The 16,407-nt window shown below is 40.3% G+C and overlaps 6 protein-coding genes across 13 annotated transcripts in view; 3 read left to right on the top strand and 3 right to left on the bottom strand.

Annotated features, from left to right (window-relative positions):
* Nucleotides 1–70: 70 nt before the first annotated feature.
* LOC116920742 (28S ribosomal protein S14, mitochondrial) lies at nt 71–885 on the top strand. The gene is made up of 3 exons (XM_032926845.2): nt 71–160; nt 221–382; nt 657–885. Exons 1-3 carry the CDS (start codon nt 77–79, stop codon nt 837–839), a joined length of 429 nt encoding a protein of 142 aa, XP_032782736.1. The 5' UTR covers nt 71–76; the 3' UTR covers nt 840–885.
* LOC116920222 (uncharacterized RNA-binding protein C365.04c) lies at nt 579–2,283 on the bottom strand. Of its 4 annotated transcripts, none has more exons than XM_045175263.1 (4): nt 2,159–2,283; nt 1,423–2,092; nt 1,130–1,344; nt 579–853 (listed from the first exon to the last, which is right to left on the bottom strand). In XM_045175263.1, the coding sequence occupies exons 2-3, from the start codon at nt 2,056–2,058 to the stop codon at nt 1,138–1,140; spliced, it is 843 nt and encodes a 280-aa protein (XP_045031198.1). In that variant the 5' UTR covers nt 2,059–2,092; nt 2,159–2,283; the 3' UTR covers nt 579–853; nt 1,130–1,137. The 4 variants fall into 4 exon arrangements, with proteins under 4 accessions (XP_045031198.1, XP_045031208.1, XP_045031193.1 ...); XM_045175273.1 differs by lacking the exon at nt 579–853 and adding an exon at nt 873–1,064; XM_045175258.1 differs by lacking the exon at nt 579–853 and adding an exon at nt 873–910.
* Nucleotides 2,284–2,439: 156 nt separating this feature from the next.
* Nucleotides 2,440–6,253, top strand: LOC116918870 (MAGUK p55 subfamily member 7). 5 transcript variants are annotated; one of them, XM_045175059.1, is made up of 11 exons: nt 2,440–2,631; nt 2,702–3,030; nt 3,093–3,227; nt 3,315–3,338; nt 3,452–3,619; nt 3,694–3,816; nt 3,891–3,964; nt 4,032–4,156; nt 4,628–4,885; nt 4,947–5,149; nt 5,207–6,253. In XM_045175059.1, exons 1-11 carry the CDS (start codon nt 2,610–2,612, stop codon nt 5,522–5,524), a joined length of 1,779 nt encoding a protein of 592 aa, XP_045030994.1. In that variant the 5' UTR covers nt 2,440–2,609; the 3' UTR covers nt 5,525–6,253. The 5 variants fall into 5 exon arrangements, with proteins under 5 accessions (XP_045030994.1, XP_045030991.1, XP_045031003.1 ...); XM_045175056.1 differs by having other exon boundaries at nt 4,622–4,885; XM_045175068.1 differs by having other exon boundaries at nt 2,441–2,631; nt 4,709–4,885.
* Nucleotides 6,254–6,441: 188 nt separating this feature from the next.
* LOC123476710 (trichohyalin-like) lies at nt 6,442–7,293 on the top strand. The gene is made up of 4 exons (XM_045179421.1): nt 6,442–6,472; nt 6,535–6,587; nt 6,648–6,754; nt 6,816–7,293. The coding sequence occupies exons 1-4, from the start codon at nt 6,442–6,444 to the stop codon at nt 7,291–7,293; spliced, it is 669 nt and encodes a 222-aa protein (XP_045035356.1).
* Nucleotides 7,294–7,591: 298 nt separating this feature from the next.
* LOC116920420 overlaps nt 7,592–16,407 on the bottom strand; it is a 92,477-nt gene continuing 83,661 nt past the window's right edge. Inside the window, exons 8-16 of the mRNA XM_045174899.1 lie at nt 11,330–11,543; nt 10,749–11,260; nt 10,522–10,653; nt 10,236–10,453; nt 9,903–10,061; nt 9,224–9,499; nt 8,970–9,132; nt 7,989–8,414; nt 7,592–7,873 (exon numbers count right to left, since the gene is read on the bottom strand). Of these exons, the coding sequence (XP_045030834.1) occupies nt 8,236–8,414; nt 8,970–9,132; nt 9,224–9,499; nt 9,903–10,061; nt 10,236–10,453; nt 10,522–10,653; nt 10,749–11,260; nt 11,330–11,543 (1,853 nt within the window). The 3' untranslated portion in view covers nt 7,592–7,873; nt 7,989–8,235. The remainder of the gene's footprint in view (nt 7,874–7,988; nt 8,415–8,969; nt 9,133–9,223; nt 9,500–9,902; nt 10,062–10,235; nt 10,454–10,521; nt 10,654–10,748; nt 11,261–11,329; nt 11,544–16,407) is intronic.
* LOC123473856 lies at nt 14,724–15,323 on the bottom strand. Its single transcript, XM_045175408.1, has one exon. The coding sequence runs from the start codon at nt 15,285–15,287 to the stop codon at nt 14,838–14,840; it is 450 nt and encodes a 149-aa protein (XP_045031343.1). The 5' UTR covers nt 15,288–15,323; the 3' UTR covers nt 14,724–14,837.

The raw sequence follows: 16,407 nt of genomic DNA, 5'->3' as shown, positions 1-16,407 counted from the left end.
TAACGTTGTTTGAAAATGTTTTCTTGCAAGTCTGATTTGTCGATTTGACATCTCTTTGTTTACTCTTCAGAACAAAATGGCCATCACGACTACCATGAGCAAATTGTTAAATTTTTCAAGTTTTTTATTGCAAAACACCGCCCAACTACTTCGAAATGGAGTATGTTTTTATATTTTTCGTTTTATATATCAGTTACGTAAACAAAACAAAATTTCTTAGATGACAAATGCAGTAAAATTGAATCAACCAGTCAGAAATAATTGGACAGATTGGAGAATGATGAAGGATAACCGGCGACGAAAATTACTCGTCCAATACGCACCTGACCGTGTTCGCGCAAAAGCCCTAAAAAAAAATGATGTTTTGCCTGCTGAGATAATAGTAATTTAGAACTACCCTTCATTCTTAGTTGAACTAATCCTCTCACAGGCCTATTAAGTTATTTACCCAATATCGAGCTTTAACAAGTTTTGCATGGGATTTCACACTATTTTTTCATTAATTTTGTTGCGTTGGGTTTGCACTGTTGTTGAATTTTTATATAAATTTTTTAAAATATTAAGATCAATTCATGCAATCATAGGATAAGCATCAGTATATTCTTTAAAGTATACAACAAGTTTAAGAACCCCTCATTTAAAGATTTTGTTTGAAGGAGATTGGTACCAAAATGCTAGCTGAAATTCCTCGAGATGCGAGCTTAACCCGCGTACGCAATCGCTGTGCCATCACGTCCCGTCCAAGAGGCGTCGTCACGCGCTGGAGATTGAGTCGAATTGTTTGGCGTAGCTTGGCCGATTATAACAAACTGTCTGGAGTTCAACGAGCAATGTGGTGATCACGCATGTATTTCTAGAAAACAACCAATAAATTTCTCAATAGTCGTTGTATTGCTCCTTACATCACTTCCTGTATGAAATGACAATTACTTAGTGTAAATATTTACAAGCCAGAGGTGTTCTATGTAACTATAAGCCACTCTACATCTTGTAAATATTGCATTGTTTTCCCAGTATAAAGGAAGGGCACAGCTCCACGATTGTCGATCAATCTTACCAAATGACTGAAAGGAACGGCCCAGGGTGTAACTGGCTACAATTTGAAACAAGGCGATAAAAGCAACGTTACCTTTAAATTTAATCAATAGCTGTGTGAGTTGAAAATTTTCCCCAAGGTCGCTGCTTAGCCGAGCTAATTTTGCCTTCTCTTGAGAGAAATCTCAACTTGAGCGTTTTTTCTTTTATCAAAGCCATTCTCTTCAGACTGGTCTTGCTGCCACCAAATGTACACTCTACATTGATTCGTCTTCTCTTGAGGAAAGTATGATGCATACTCAGAACGTTCTAGACGAAACCGAATTATCGAACGTTATACCCAATGACAACTTTATGATGGAAGGAAAACATTAACTAGCTTTATACCTCGTACGTAACATGCTCTTCTACTTCAATGTAGCCGAAACCTCTGGGTTGATTGGTTATTTTTTCTAATGGAATCCGAACATTTTTTATGGCACCGCATTTAGCAAAATGACGGAGTACGTCCTCTTTTGTCGTGTCGTATGACAAATTACCAATAAATAAAGTGTAGCCCTGAAATTTCTGTTTTTTTCTTTTAGAGCTGTTAGATTCATTAGTTTCATCTCCTTCACCAGTTGTTTCAGGAAGTTTGCCTTCTGCTACATTTGTCTTTTTTTTCTTCTTGGGAGGCTTTACAGATTTTTCAGATGTATCCACATTTTTCTGGGAGACAGAAGAGTTCTGCAATAGCTCATCACTTGGTTCAACTTTAAAAAACTTGTGTTGGCTTTTAATATGATCTTCAGCTTCATCATTCTCTATCGTGGGTCTTCTTGATTTGGCACCATTAAAGGAAGAGTTTGTTCCTCTAGTGTCTGCTTTGAAACTGAAACTGTTTTGGAATCTCTTCTGCTCTTGGTTTTCAAAAGCACAGCTTTCACCAACTGTAGCGGTCGTAGAATTAGATGTTTTGAATCCTCTCGTTTTCCATTCATTGGTATTGTTTGGTGTGAACCTATTGGATTTCTTCGTGTTCATTTTCTTCACATCCACAACCAATTTAGGCAGCAATCTAAAAACTAAAATATTTTTAACCTGTACAGATGTAAAAAATCATTTTAATTAGATGTTTCCTTACACGAACTGGGTTCCAAAAATTTGTCAAAACACTTTAAAACGAGACTTGTAAACGCGTGGTGGAAATTTTTGACGTCTGTATCGATTACTTGTAATCGTCAGTTCCATGGATTGATCCTTAACGCAAAGTCCATGTCAAATCTTTTAATATGATATCTTAAATTAAAATTAAATAATACTAATTTATGATGTAAAATATAAAAAAAATTAATTTGAAATCTAACTGGTTTCAAATTCTTTTAAGAAATAAGTATTTTACGTAGCACAAATGGCAACAAGATGTTGCAGCCATTACAGAATTTCGGTACTGTCAAAGTAGATTGAGAGGGAAGGGAAGCCTGAAGGATATTTCGGCTGGATGTGTTTTGGTTTTGTTTTCCACCGTATTGATGGACCGTTAACGTTAATCTTCGACACCATTGGATAAACTGACGTTAGCTTTTTGGCGCAAAATGACGTCCCTCCCGAGTGAAGGTACACAAAAGATCTCCTTTGCTCCTTCTTTTAATAGCTCGTGCACATAATTAACCTCATTCGCTTGTAGATTTGTCCAGACTGCTAGCTACGCTACATCAGACTAGAAGTGGCGATGATCTACAAGAAATAAACTTCCTCAACCAGGTTCTCACTTCTAAAGGCATGACCAACTTGCTTCGGGTGCACAAGAAAATTAGTGCCATAGTGGGGAAGCCCCACTCTGCCTCAGATACCAATGGCACCCTGGAATATGAACCTGAGATGATTGTTCCTATAGTCTCAAATGTATTCCACATCTCCTGTGAAGTGATTGAAACTCTTCAGAGCTTTGTGCAACGGAGTGGAAGCAGGGACTCCAGGGAACTTATTTTGTTGCTGCAGCGCCCAGCTTTTCAAGTATAGATTGGCAACTCAAACAACCAATTTTCCTTATATTGATTGTATTCATGTTATTTCAGAGTCTGCTCTTGGTCCATGACACCATATCTCAGAAAGATTATGTACCCAAATTACCTGAACCTCCATTTAACACTGTTGATGAGGATGAAGAAACCATCAAGATTGTTCAACTTGTCAAAAGCAATGAGCCATTGGTAAAGAAACCATTGAAAATATTTTCTTCTTCATTAGCTTATCTCATTGACATTATGTAACTTTCTTTCTTATTGCCTCTGGAAAAGGCTCAGACGGCTGAGCCCATTGTGGTGAGTTTTCCGTATTTGTGTGTGCATAAGTTTTGAATGCTGCAATGCGTCGCCCTATCGTGAATGAAAATCAGCGTTCAAAAATTCTAATCGATTTGTAATTTGCACGATAGGGAGCGACGATCAAGACGGACGAGCGAACGGGAAAAATTGTCATCGCCCGCGTGATGCATGGCGGTGCAGCGGATCGGTCGGGATTAATCCATCCAGGGGACGAAGTTGTTGAGGTCAATGGTATCGATGTATTGGGCAAAACGCCCAACGATGTTCTCGAGATTCTCGTAAGTTATCGATCTTTCCGGTTTCGTGCGATTTGGCTCGTCGTTTCAACGCAACTTTTGATTCTTGTTGGCAGCAAAACGCCGAAGGAACCATCACATTCAAATTGATCCCGAGTGAAAGCCAAAGGCCATCTAGGGAGAACCGCGTCAGAGTTCGAGCACTTTTTGATTTCACGGCTGCCCTTGATCGATACATTGTAAGCGAATAATAATCAATTATAAAATGTCCTTTCAATACGCTCGTGGTTCTAATAATTTGTTTCTCCTGAAGCCGTGTAAGGAAGCCGGGCTCGATTTTCGAAGAGGAGACATTATTCATATCGTTAGTCAGGACGATCCTTACTGGTAAAACAACCAACAGTCAACTCATTTAGCTGTCCATTAAATGGGCCACAATTTCATGTTTTAATAGGTGGCAAGCGAGGCATGAAGGCGATAAACAGATGCGCGCTGGATTAATTCCTAGCCGCATGCTGCAGGAGAAGCGCATCGCTTATGAGAGGGCTCACTCGGCTAACAATAACAGCGATCAACAAGGTGACTTTGGCTTTTTTTTGTAAATTTATTTTCGCTCTCTTTGTAGCCATTTACAAATTCTCCGAAAAATACCAATTGCATGTACATTTAGTGATTATGGCCGTCCGCCAGTTTTCATATTCGTTCCTGCCTATGATTTTTATTATCAATTAAAAAACTCTAAAGAATCCCCGTGTGGAGGAACGCTTTTGGTGTCGTATTGAATCCCAGCGACCTCTTTTATGTTTGCCATCATAACAGTTTTATTGATGTTGCCTCTTGGATCGGCCTCCCTCTTTCTGCTCCAATAGAAATCAATACCCTTTGATGTTTGGATCGAGATCGATACATTCCTTGTTTAACTAGGGATTATAGTTTTCTGTTTGCTTGAATATTTTTGGTTTTTCTCGGCTGCTGATTCGTTTTCTTTGTGTGTTTTTCGGTTACTGCTGGCTGTTTGCTCCCCCTGTTGAATGAAACAAAAAGAAATAGGTTGCAGTCGAGCACGTTCAATTGGCTCTTTCAAAAGCGAAAAGAGCAGCCCCACTCAAAAAGTCATGTACGCTCTGGCAGAGAATGAAGATTTCGATCGGCAAGAAATTGTCACTTACGAAGAAGTGGCCCGTCTGATGCCCTACCCAGCTGTTCCTCGGCCGATTGTCCTCATCGGCCCGCCGGGTGTTGGACGCAACGAGCTAAAACGGCGTCTCATCGCACTTGACCCCGACAAGTTTAGAACCACCATCCCATGTAATTCCACGTGCGAAACTATTCAAAACGAACAATTCAAAAATGTTTGTCCATTTCGAAGATACTTCACGATTGCCGAAACCGGGCGAAGCGGACGGAGTCGACTATCATTTCCTCGATCGACAGCAGATGGAACGCGATATCGACGATGGCCTTTTTGTAGAATTCGGTGAATACAAGGGGAACTTGTACGGGACGGCCAATCGAAGTATCAAGGAAATTATCGAACTCGGTTACACTTGCATCCTGAATCCGCATCATCAGGCGAGTCATTTCGTTTCCTAATGATGATGCTCTTCTAATTCTCTTTTGATGATGCAGGCATTGAAAACATTGAGGACTGGCGAATTCAAGCCGCACGTTGTCTACATCAAACCGCCGGGATTCAACGTTTTGCGTGAAACACGTTCAGCTGCTTACGCTCGGTCGACGTTCGATGAGAATTCTTCACGTGGTTTCACCGACGACGAACTCGCCGAAATGATCCGCAGCGGCCAGCGGATCGAACTTCATTACGGCCACCTCTTTGACGACGTTATCGTCAATGGCGACCTGTCGACGGCCTTTGAGCAGTTGCTCGTCGTCGCTCGTAAACTGGACACCCAAGCCCAATGGGTTCCCGTTTCTTGGGTCGTCTGACCTCCTCGACTTCTCTCTTTCTCCCTCTCTCTCTCTCTTTCTTAATCTCTTTGATTCATTAGGCATTCCCTAAATCTAAATCATAAATCTTAAAAAAAGAAAAAAGACAAAGACATTCGTAACATTTTGCCAAGGAAGAATTTAAATACTCTCGCGAGTCGGGATAGGTCTGTTAGTTAATTTTATATACAAATAATTGTTAACCCTGCCATTTCCCCGTCCTTTAATTGTTTATTTTATTATTTATTCGAGCCCAAAGTTTTCAGAAAGCTCTGCCATATTATCCGCCCTCCTCCAAGTTTTGATTCCGTGCAGCAGAAACTCAAGTATAACAAGATAATTCACACAAGTTCTAGTCGCCGTTGTCTCTCTTTGACTCCCATTTCTTTTGTTGCCCGACTCTGCATTTTTCCATCAGATTTCTGAATATGTGTGTCTAACTCTCGAGCGATCCCTTATATTTTAGAAATCTCATTTCAACTAAAAATCAATATTATTTCATTTCAGTTATTTATAGTTTAAAAAACTGAATTGTTTGTGACGTTTCCCTTGTGGTCAGTATGAAATCCCAGTATGAAACCAAATTAACCCAAAAAAGAAAATCAATTCCATGTCCCCCTTTTCTCACATTATTCTATAGCTGCGCCCCTCTTTCATTCTATTATGACTGCCCCCTGTCATCTGTATCATTTGCGCCATTACCCATTTAATGTATAGGAGATTGTCAGACGTGGCCTCTTTCGTCTTTTTATTCAGAGATTTTGATTAGTTAACGTTTTTCGTCCAACATGGAAGACGTCTAAATTTCATACCTGAAAAAAGAATGGATATCTTATGCAATAATTTCGCCGCACTGACAAAAACGGTAATATTTTCGCGCACGAAATCACGGCTTAAAAGTGAGAAAACATTGAATCATGACCAAGAATGATGCACTGTGGTTTTCAGGTAGATATTTGACTCCGTTCTCCAATTGCAGTTTTCTACGCTGTACTTAATTTATCCTTTAGACAGGGAACCGTTAGAGAAAAGGCGAGCGTTTCATGCTTTGAAAGACGTTGCGGTTTTTTTTTTTTTTTCCAACAATTTCAAATAAAAACGCAACTGCATTTCGATGCACTAGATACGAGAAACCGTCAGAGAATACAGGAACAAACAGCAAACAACAGACAACATACTCGCACGAACTCCTTTTCAATTCCGGACATATTTCTTTCTTGAGTTGCTTAAGTAAGAGAAATCTACTGTTTTTAAAAGGAGTTGTCCTAAAGCGAAACATTTTAAATTCCAGGGAACGAGAAGATCGAGAGCGTAAGAAGCGTCGTCTAGCAGAAGAATTAGACCATTGTATCAGATTGCAGAATCAATGGAAAGCCATCCAGAAGTTTATTGAAATGGAGGAAGATAGATTAATTGAAGAATGCCAACTCCAACGACGTCGCTTGAGTCAAATGCAGCAGCAAGAAAGGAAAGAGAAAGCCGAGAAACTTGCTTCCATCCGCCATCGGCTTCAAAAGGCTTTAGAAGGTGAGGAGGTAGAAGTAGAAGCTGCGTTGGAGGAAAAGGCTGAACGAGAGGCCGCTGAACGAAGACACAAGGATCTCACGCAATTGCAGAAAGAACAGGCGGCCTTACTCGAAGAGCGACGTCAGCTGAAGAAATTGGAATTGGCCGAGAAGGAGGAAGAACGACGCATGGAAGAATTGCGTCAACAGGCCGAAGACGAAGCGATCGCAGAGGAAAAAAGAAGAATCTTGGAGCAATCATGAAATTCTAGTTACGATGTAGCAGGTAAGCACGGCATGTATCCACCACACGACGATGGGCACGTCCTTCCGACCTTCCCTAAATGTGAATGTAGGGTAGACATACGTGGCGACGCTGAAAAGGCAAGAAATCAAAAAGACCCTCGAAGTTAACAAGAAAAAAAAACGACTGCAATTTGCTGATGGCGATGGAACACTTAAGTTTCCACCAATCACGATAGTTGTGAAACATTCTTTTTTTTTGCAATTGGTGAGATGCTTTCAGTCCTAAATGAAATGCGGATTAACTATAGACGCACGATCCAGTGAAACAATCAGATTTAATAATGTAACATCTATAGTTTAGAAAAGGCACACTACATTTGGATAAAAATATCATTCAAGTTTTTTTTTTTTTTTTTTTTGCAGGAGTAAAGTTTCTTCACTTGGTTCTGTTTGGAAGATTAGCGCCTTTAGTCGTTTTAAAGGACCACTTCTTCTATCACTTAAGGTCTATGTCATCCTCAGCGGATTCTGTTGGTATTTCACTGGCCGAATCAGAAATGTTACTTTCTTCGAACGCTGATTCAAATAAGCTGCTGTCCTACATTGAAAGAAAATGGTTCGCACGAGCATAAATTGTGTGACATGGTCAAATAGTAAAATAATCGTCAGGTTGAATTATTTGAAATCCGTGGATCGAAGCAGATATCACTTACCCCACCGATATAATTGACTATAAGTTTATTTTCGTAAAGGTTTGTAGATTTTGTGCTGAAAAATGATATATTCATTGCGCTCCTTTTTTCCATATCCGTGTTGAGTTTGTATATTTGTACCCAGTGCTGAAAAGCATAAAGTGGAAGAGAAAATAAAATTTTGTTTAAAGTTAAAAGAATTTTTTAACTTAAAGCGCATAGCATTCTTTAATTATGTTAAATCATGGCTTAAACAATGATATTCTTATCAGTTTTTTCTCACCTCCTCTGACCAAATCATTAATATTCCAAAGCCTCCGGCTGCAAGAAATCGACCGTCCGATGAAAAGTCGACCGTTTTTATCTTTTTCTCATCGGAAAGACGTCGCGGCTGTTGTTCGCTTTCCAGAGGATTCCAAATAAAAACGCCTTTGAAACTCGAACAAACTAAATGACAAAAAGAAACCCATCAGAGGATAACGGAACTGAAAACAAAAACATCGGACAAGGATTTTACACCAATTCACAAAGCGTTTTTTTTTTTTTTTTTAAATTATAAAATGCCTATTTCCTCGTACGGACTCCTTTTTAATTGCGGACATTTCCCCTCCTTGAGCTGCTTACTTTCCTTTATTGATATTTAACTTTGGCAGATGGTAGACCAGCTGGAAAGTCTGTCAGGTTCCTTTACAGGACTAACGGGGAAACGCATTGGATTCGCCAATTCATTTGTTTGACTTTTTCCTTTCGTTTATTTTCCTGTATGCCTTTCGCTTGGCATCCGATGTCGAATGACACTGCGTTCGTTAAACTTCCAGTTGAATTTACTAATTTCAGAAAAAAATGTGTTTGAATCCCCGCCCCCGTGGCTAATAGTTTTTAATTCAGTCGCAACGATTCATCGGGGGATTCGCGTTGAAAAGAATAGACGCGCCCTTTAAAAAAGCCTTCAGTCAAACAAACAATTTGGTAGAACTTGAATTTAAGTTTCAAATGACTTACTAAGCAAAAGTGAAGTTTTTGGCTGATTTCCTTGCCCTTTCGATTCCGCCCTCTTCTTCCCCATTTCCTGTGCACAAGCGCCAAGCAAATTTTTTAACTCATCCTCCTTCTGTAGAGGAAACTTCAGGCTATAAATTGGCATGTCGTCGTCCATAGACAAAATCTGCCAAGAAGAAAAAAGACAAATCGAATAGGAAAAACAAAATTCAATTTCCTCAATTTCATTCCATTACGTCAATAAACAAATTATTTACATTGATCCGCTTCTCACTACCACTGGCCAAATATTGGGTCCTTTCATTCCACTCCAGATGACGACAACCGTTTCCATGTGTGAATTCTTTCACGAGTCGAGTTGTTGTCAAATTGTTTTCCTCAATTTCAAAAATTTTGATCTTTCCAGGCCAAGAAGATGCCACGGCGATTCGATTTTCAGAGATCCACTTCACAGCCGTAACGCCTTCACAGTCAATTGTGGTGATCACGTCGCCAATGGATGAATCACATACGAAAACTCGATCACTATATAACTGGATCAAGAATGGTGAAGAAAAAGAAAATAAATTGGCCAAACGTAAAAATAAATTGACGAATAATGGGCATAAAAAGGCGCAGTTTTGACTTTGCTGAACTGAAATCTCTGCACGTTCACTTTATGTAAATGGAGAATTCAATTTTGAATTTGAGGAATGAATCGTTAATTTCAAACATCAAATCTAAATGCTTTGACTGTAACAGTTTCTTTTTGACGCAATCAGAATAGCGATGATGTTAATGAAACTATCCAATAAACTTCAACTTTTTGAATGGCGTCGTCAAGTAAATTTTAAGCATTTGGCCAAAAATAAATAAATAAAGTAAAGGACAGATAACTGACATGAAGATGAACCCAAGTTTCTTGATGGGCCAATCAAAATTGACATTGTAACTTACCTCATAATGAGCAGCAAATAAGTTGGGCCTGGTTGGATTCCAATTTATTTCTTCGATACTATACCGAAGTTTGTTTTGAAAGAGGATTTCGCACTCTGGGTAACTCCATACGACGACAGTAAGGTTATCGAATCCAGCAGCTAGTTGTGTCCCGTTAATCTAATTCAAGATTTCACGTTATATTTTCTCTTAGTTGTACGGATAAATTATTTCTGTCTGTCCGTGATTTCGTTTTACATTTATCCGTAACAACCAGATCAAATACAGATGTTGTTAGGGGACTATGTTTCCGTACGAAATCAGGGATAAAAAGTCAGTCCATTATTGACTTACATTCCACTCAAGCAAACGAACGAAGTTTGGACGTTGAAATGTGACTTCTTCTTTCTTCTTTCTCCAATTGGAAAACGGAATAGCCAAATTTTCGGCAGTGTAAAATATTAACTTTTTCTCATTGGCCCATGCAAGAATCGGTTCAGTGGGGTGGGAACTGATGCTGTACTTCCTACCTAACGACACAGCAACGAGCCTCAATTGACATTTGCTTTTGTCTAAAAAAAAGAAATAAAAGAATCGCCAATAATCAATTCATTTTCAAATGAAACGATTGAGTTTTTACCCATCCCGTACAATACAGCGGCTAGTTGTTTTATGACCTCAGGCAATCCGATTCTTTCTTTTTCTTCAAATTGAATCATATCCTCAATCAAACGAGCAAGGATTCCTCCGTTTACGTCGTCTGCCGCCAAATCTTTTTCAAACATTTTAATTAAGTGAATTTTAGAAAAAGAGTGAAATCTTTGCTAAATTAAATGACGTAAAGAAATAACTAGTGGAATGGCTTACGTTTATTGTAATTGTCGAGTTCCTCCGGTTTGTTTTTTAAAATATTGGCAGGAACAGAGACTTTATTCTTCCCAAATGGATGTTTACCACGCGTCAGGAAATAGAAAAATACACATCCGGATGAAAACGTGTCACTTTTGATTGTTCCATCTGGGAGCTCGGCAGGCAGATCAGTAGACTTGTTTTCATTGTCAGTTAAAACCTTAAGTCTCTCAGGTGCTAGCCACTGGAGAGTTCCTCTAATTTCGCTCTGCGAAAAAATCTGCGAAAAATCTTCCCGAGTTTTCTTAACAAACGATAAATCAGAGACTTTCATCTGAACGGGCGTCGTCATTGAAATGAGGATGTTTTCCGGTTTAATATCGCGATGCACCAAATTTCTCGAATGGATGTAATGCAATCCATTGGCGATTTGATAAAGGACCAATTCGTCTGGTGGCAATTCCGGTCCGCTGTAGTTATTTTGGCAATAATCTGCCAATGTCCCGCCACACAATTCCAAAACCAGATGCCTGTCCAGAGGTTTCAACAAATTGTTTAATTCAAATTAATTTGGAAATGAAATAAGATGGACATTTTACGTGAATTTATTGTCGGCCGAATCAGCGACGTCCAAGAGTTTCACTACGTTGACGTGATTCAATTCTATGTGTGTACTCATTTCTCTTTGAATAATTTTTTTTTGAGCGGTTGTCGTCGTCATTTGTTTAACGGCAACAAGATCACCGTTAAATTTCCCCTCGAACACTTGTCCAAAAAATCCACTACCAAGTAGTTTGCTGGTGTTGACTTGGACTGCAAATTTAATCAAAAAATTAATTAAATTTTAGAAAATGATTCTTGACTTACGTGAAAGGGCTGTTTTGAATTCCTTTTTGGCTATGTGCAACCAATTGAATCCTTTTCCTGGGGGATTTATCATATTTTTGATGGGCTCGTACGCAAAGTGATTTTTACCCAATCCTCAATGAACAAAAAAGACAATTTAGAGTCGTAAATGCGGTGAATGTATGCAAACTTACTTTCTAAATTGACTGGCTTCTTTTCCTTGAGGTTTATCAAGATTGACTCAAAGTCATTACCAAAAAGGTGTCCGCCACGGGTTAGATAATAAAACAAAATGCATCCAGCTGCAATGACATCTTCGGTGGCGTCTTTGATGCCTTCCAGGGAGTCAGTTTCCTCTGACAGTGTCCAATACTTTCTGAGGCAGAGTTTTACTTCAGAGGAAATGTTGTTTTCTATTTCAGACAGCTGTTTGCTATAACTGAATTTGCTCAATCCAAAATCTGAAATTTTCATGCGCACAGGACGGGATTGGGCAGCAATGACGACGTTTAACGGATTTAAATCGCCATGTACGATTCCTTTGCCATGCAGATAGCTGACGCCGTTGGTAATTTGATAAAGAACTTGCGATTCGTTTGGCATGGCTCCCTTGTACTTGGTAATTGCAATATTCGTATAACGTGGCACTGTACGGTTCCAGAGCAAAATACCTGGACCACAAATAAAAAATGAGATTGTCTTTATTTTTTACTGCTCATTCCTTAGCCATTAATGTGAATATAAATAAATAAATAAATAAAATAAAAACCTCCATCCATTGGCCACGTCCTCCTCATAACTGTAAACTCGTAGGATATTGTTGTGATCGAAGATAATGAGGTTATCGGCCACATCTTTCCACCCATCAAGGCAGTCTTCATTTTTAATTCTTCTTATTGTGGCTTCTTTTTGTTCCACTTCGATCTTTTCCCATTTTTTCCCTGGGTCAAGGGGTTTCCTAGGATATTCCATGCGCCTCCAATATCCGTCATACATCCCGTCAACGTATGGATTTAAACGCTGATTCTTGCAAACCAATTTCTTCCCATTAAATAACAAAACCTGTTCTGATTTCAGCTGTTCAGCCTCTGCCATCTTTTTACAACTTGTAGATACTACAAAGAAAAACAAAAAAGTTGATAAATGTCACTTGTATTGTAATTACGAACCCTTATGTCACGAAGGGGGAATGGAGGAGGAGCTGCTCAGGGAAAATTTTGTGCCGATTCTTCCTCGTGCAGCAGCCAGTATGGGCACACAATTTACGACAGGGCTTTATGTGAGCCGCGCCTCCTCCTTTACTCCTTCATGACTCACTCTTCATCCATTGCTGCTCTCCTCGCAACTGCTGGCTAAGTAAATGGTTTTTACTGACGTAACGCCTAACGCCAACCGTCAGGGAATCAAAGGGCCTTAGTTAATGGAACTTCCTCTAAAAGTATCTTTGCTATTTCGAGATAGGCAACAGCCGTATCGTCCATCCCCAATTTAAGAATCGATCGATCTGCCCATATCAATGCCAAATGGCAAAGCAGGAGCAAGTCAACGAAGAATCTTACCTTGCAAGCATGCAGCCAATGCCTCTGGCGTATTTGGAACTTCAATTACTTCCGTCTTTTCAACTTCGTTGAGATTTGATTTGATCTGACCAAGACACAATTAGTCTTCCAATACGTCCAAACTCCAAACTACGACTATCCTACGCAATTACACGGGAGAGTGGAACCGTTTACACGAGAAAGAAGATCTGGTATTGAAGAAAGAGTAATATCCTGGTTTTGCTTGCCGTGCACAAACATGAAGTGAAACGACCACCGCCCCGTTTCCCGGATATTTTTGGGCGGTTGGCAATCTATTTCGCACGAAATGCACATGTAAACATTCTGCGTTGCCAGTTTGATTTAGGTAAAAAATTCGCTTTGTGGTATCATGGTGTAAAAGGGCTCTTACACCATTTGTTTCCCTTTTACACCATGGTGGATTAGCCCGGGTCTCGAAAACCCGGTTTACCCGCGGTTCGTCGCCAAAAACCCAGAGCGATCGGGTAGTCTATTTGCCAAAGTGGAGGCGGGCGGATTGAGGGCAACAGTAACCCACCGCCATCTTAAAATGGCAGCTTAAACCCAAGTTAAATTGAAAGGAGGGTAGCAAAACAAATTTTTGTGGGAAATTCAAAGGGCATCACTTGATTCATGGAAAACTGGTAATCGGGTAGGAAATCGGGGATAACCGGGTTTGAACCCGGGTAATGGAAACGGTTTTCAAATTGTGTTACCCACATGGTCCGGGTAGGTAGTGGGCACAAAGTCTTAGGAACCGTTACCCACCGGATCCAATTTTTGCTGAGAAGACACCCATTCGCCCAAATACCACCCATTGGACACGGGGTCGAGCCCTATGTAGTATACGCAAATTTATATCATAAATTACGTAATAACTAAGCCAGAGTAATAGATTAGGCTACAATTACAATATAATCTATCTAATTCTAATCTATGACTCTGACTAATAGAATACAATCTAAAAGTACCTAGGACTCTGCCCCTGGTGCAAATATGGGTTGACCTTGATGAGCTTAATAACGAAAAGTGCTGGCATGATGCTGGAAAAAAAGTGAAAAATAATACATTTTCTGTGTCGCCGTTCCAGCACGTTCCGTTGTTAGCTGGCCAGTCAACCCATATTTGCACCACCGGGATAGAACGCTAAGTAAATCTCTTTTACGGTGCGACCGGTGCGACGGTGCTGCGGAATGAGCAGAATTCTTGAAGTCGAAAGCAATGTCGAAATCCGCCATGATGTTTGGATGACGGTGTTTTTTGCTGTTCCCCCTCACTTTTCCACAGAGAATTATTTGACTGAATTTTCCCCTGCACAATAAACAACGTGTATACTAGTATTGTAACCTACTCCATTTACTTATCCTGTTGTAGAGATTCGATTAACGACGCAGCCAACATCTCAACAGTTAGCGATGCCAACAAACAAAGAAAATGAATAAATAAAAGTGAAAATTTACTTGGAAACCCACAGAGAGTTCGTATCATACAAAAACTTATTTTTCCGCTGCTTAATCACATGAATTTTTCTCAATAAATCCCTTGTAGGTTCCTCCTAAACCATGTTAATTTGTCACATCCATAGTTCTTTGTCGTTTTGTTTTGGTTTATGGACATCCATCACATTACATATTTTCAACACATTTTACTCACAATCATCTGTTTTTCAATTTTCAAGATTTACCTTCCCATTAAAAACATTTCAGGATCGAGTTGAACTCTTTGAACGTTGCCGGTTGCGGCTACTCGTTTGCGGTCTCATTTCGCCCGGTATAATTTTCGGTGTGCTGGACGGCGGTGGAGGGATGTTGCCTCCCACCGTATTGTTCCAGTAAGAGACTTGAATCCTGGGCACATTGAAAGAGGTCGGCGGATGATGCGATTGCGAACGACCTTGTGAACGATGTCGATCAAACAGTTCGGCAACAAAACCAGCAGCTCCGCCCGAGTTATTTGTTGGCAAGACGGGCATGGAAGATCTTCGAGACGGATCGCCGGGCAATAAAACACTGGCACCCATGACTCCACTGCCCGTCAATTGAGACGCAATGCTAAACGTCGATCCTTTACTGTTTCCATTTTGATCCGATCCTCCACCGCTTACAATTCGAATGGCTTTTTTCAGCGTATTTTTAACCTGTGGAAAGTGCATTCGTTTGAAAATCAAATGCAAATTCTCTTTTCAATTGAAACGAATTACCCAAGAGTCTTTGGTTTTGCCCGATGGGAGGAGGACGAGCGATGAGCGTTTAGAGAATTGCTGGAGGCTTGGCTCAGAAGAGGCTACAACTCCACCGTGATGAAACGTTTTCAATCCCAGTCCGGGATTCAATTGCATCTTGTCCATGTACTTGTCGATAATTTCAGCGCATTTAGTACGGCCCGTCAGACGGGCCCATTCCACCGAACATAATCCCCGGCCGAAATCTCTCAAGACGGGCGAAGCTCCGGCCAATAGAAGCAGCCGAGTGCATCGAACTCGGCCTTGCAAAGCAGCTTTCATTAAAGCCTTTATAAAACAAATGAAAATCAATTCAATTTACATGTCTGACATCACAACGTTTGGAAAACAAACGAGGTATAGAATTTGTTACAGTAAGGCCGGCGTTGTTACGTATGTCGATGGATAAATTTGGACACAATGTCAGTAGACTAACGACATCTGCGTGACCTGTTATGCAATCGCTTTTAGATTTCAGTGATTCATTTCATCATTAGTGAGTATACCTGCTTGTGAGGCCAGGTGAAGGGCAGTGTTACCCTCGTTATCAGCCAAATTGACTTCAAGGCCAGGTAATTTGATTAAAAGACGGCCGATGGCCACATTTCCTGTCATTGCCGCATGCAACAAACCTGACTGATTAACAGCAAAGAATAAAACACTGGCGTTTAACTAATATGTTAAACCACGAAGTTAATGATTTACTTTTCCCGTTTGATCTGTGGCATTTAAATTTCTGGCTGAAACTTTGTCGTGGTGGAGGCTGAGGTATCGGGACAAGGCGACAGCGTCACCATCTTGGCACAACTTCAAAACGCTGTGATCGACGAGCGACACGACGAACTGATTGAAAATCGCTGCTGGATGGCTGAACTGGATTATCGGTGGGCTGCTGGCGGCCGGACTCATCACCGCCTCCGACGGACTTTGACTTGGCGAGTTCAATACGGAAGTTAAAAGGCTGGACGAGTCAATGGCCTTTGCCGATGGCTGGACAACAATGTCCGATGGAAATACCAAAGTTCCGTGTTTTGTTGCATGTAAATTAAAG

This window comes from Daphnia magna, linkage group LG1 (assembly GCF_020631705.1).
Source record: "Daphnia magna isolate NIES linkage group LG1, ASM2063170v1.1, whole genome shotgun sequence".
NCBI classification, from domain to species: domain Eukaryota; kingdom Metazoa; phylum Arthropoda; class Branchiopoda; order Diplostraca; family Daphniidae; genus Daphnia; species Daphnia magna.
Note: the sequence above shows the minus strand (reverse complement) of the source record. Positions and strands in the feature narration are given on the sequence as shown.

Bases quoted from the DNA above. Each gene is read 5' to 3' on its own strand.
- LOC116920742 (XM_032926845.2), top strand. From the start codon at position 77: ATGGCCATCACGACTACCATGAGCAAATTGTTAAATTTTTCAAGTTTT. The intron at 161-220 runs GTATGTTTTTAT...AAAATTTCTTAG, and splicing joins CCCAACTACTTCGAAATGGA to ATGACAAATGCAGTAAAATT. The intron at 383-656 runs GTAATTTAGAAC...TTTTGTTTGAAG, and splicing joins TTTTGCCTGCTGAGATAATA to GAGATTGGTACCAAAATGCT.
- LOC116920222 (XM_045175263.1), bottom strand. From the start codon at position 2,058: ATGAACACGAAGAAATCCAATAGGTTCACACCAAACAATACCAATGAA. The intron at 1,345-1,422 runs GTATAAAGCTAG...GGTTTCGTCTAG, and splicing joins AAGAGCATGTTACGTACGAG to AACGTTCTGAGTATGCATCA.
- LOC116918870 (XM_045175056.1), top strand. From the start codon at position 2,610: ATGACGTCCCTCCCGAGTGAAG. The intron at 3,965-4,031 runs GTAAAACAACCA...ATGTTTTAATAG, and splicing joins AGTCAGGACGATCCTTACTG to GTGGCAAGCGAGGCATGAAG. The intron at 4,157-4,621 runs GTGACTTTGGCT...TGAAACAAAAAG, and splicing joins CAATAACAGCGATCAACAAG to AAATAGGTTGCAGTCGAGCA.
- LOC123476710 (XM_045179421.1), top strand. From the start codon at position 6,442: ATGACCAAGAATGATGCACTGTGGTTTTCAG. The intron at 6,473-6,534 runs GTAGATATTTGA...TTTATCCTTTAG, and splicing joins TGATGCACTGTGGTTTTCAG to ACAGGGAACCGTTAGAGAAA. The intron at 6,588-6,647 runs GTTTTTTTTTTT...TCGATGCACTAG, and splicing joins ATGCTTTGAAAGACGTTGCG to ATACGAGAAACCGTCAGAGA.
- LOC123473856 (XM_045175408.1), bottom strand. From the start codon at position 15,287: ATGCACTTTCCACAGGTTAAAAATACGCTGAAAAAAGCCATTCGAATT.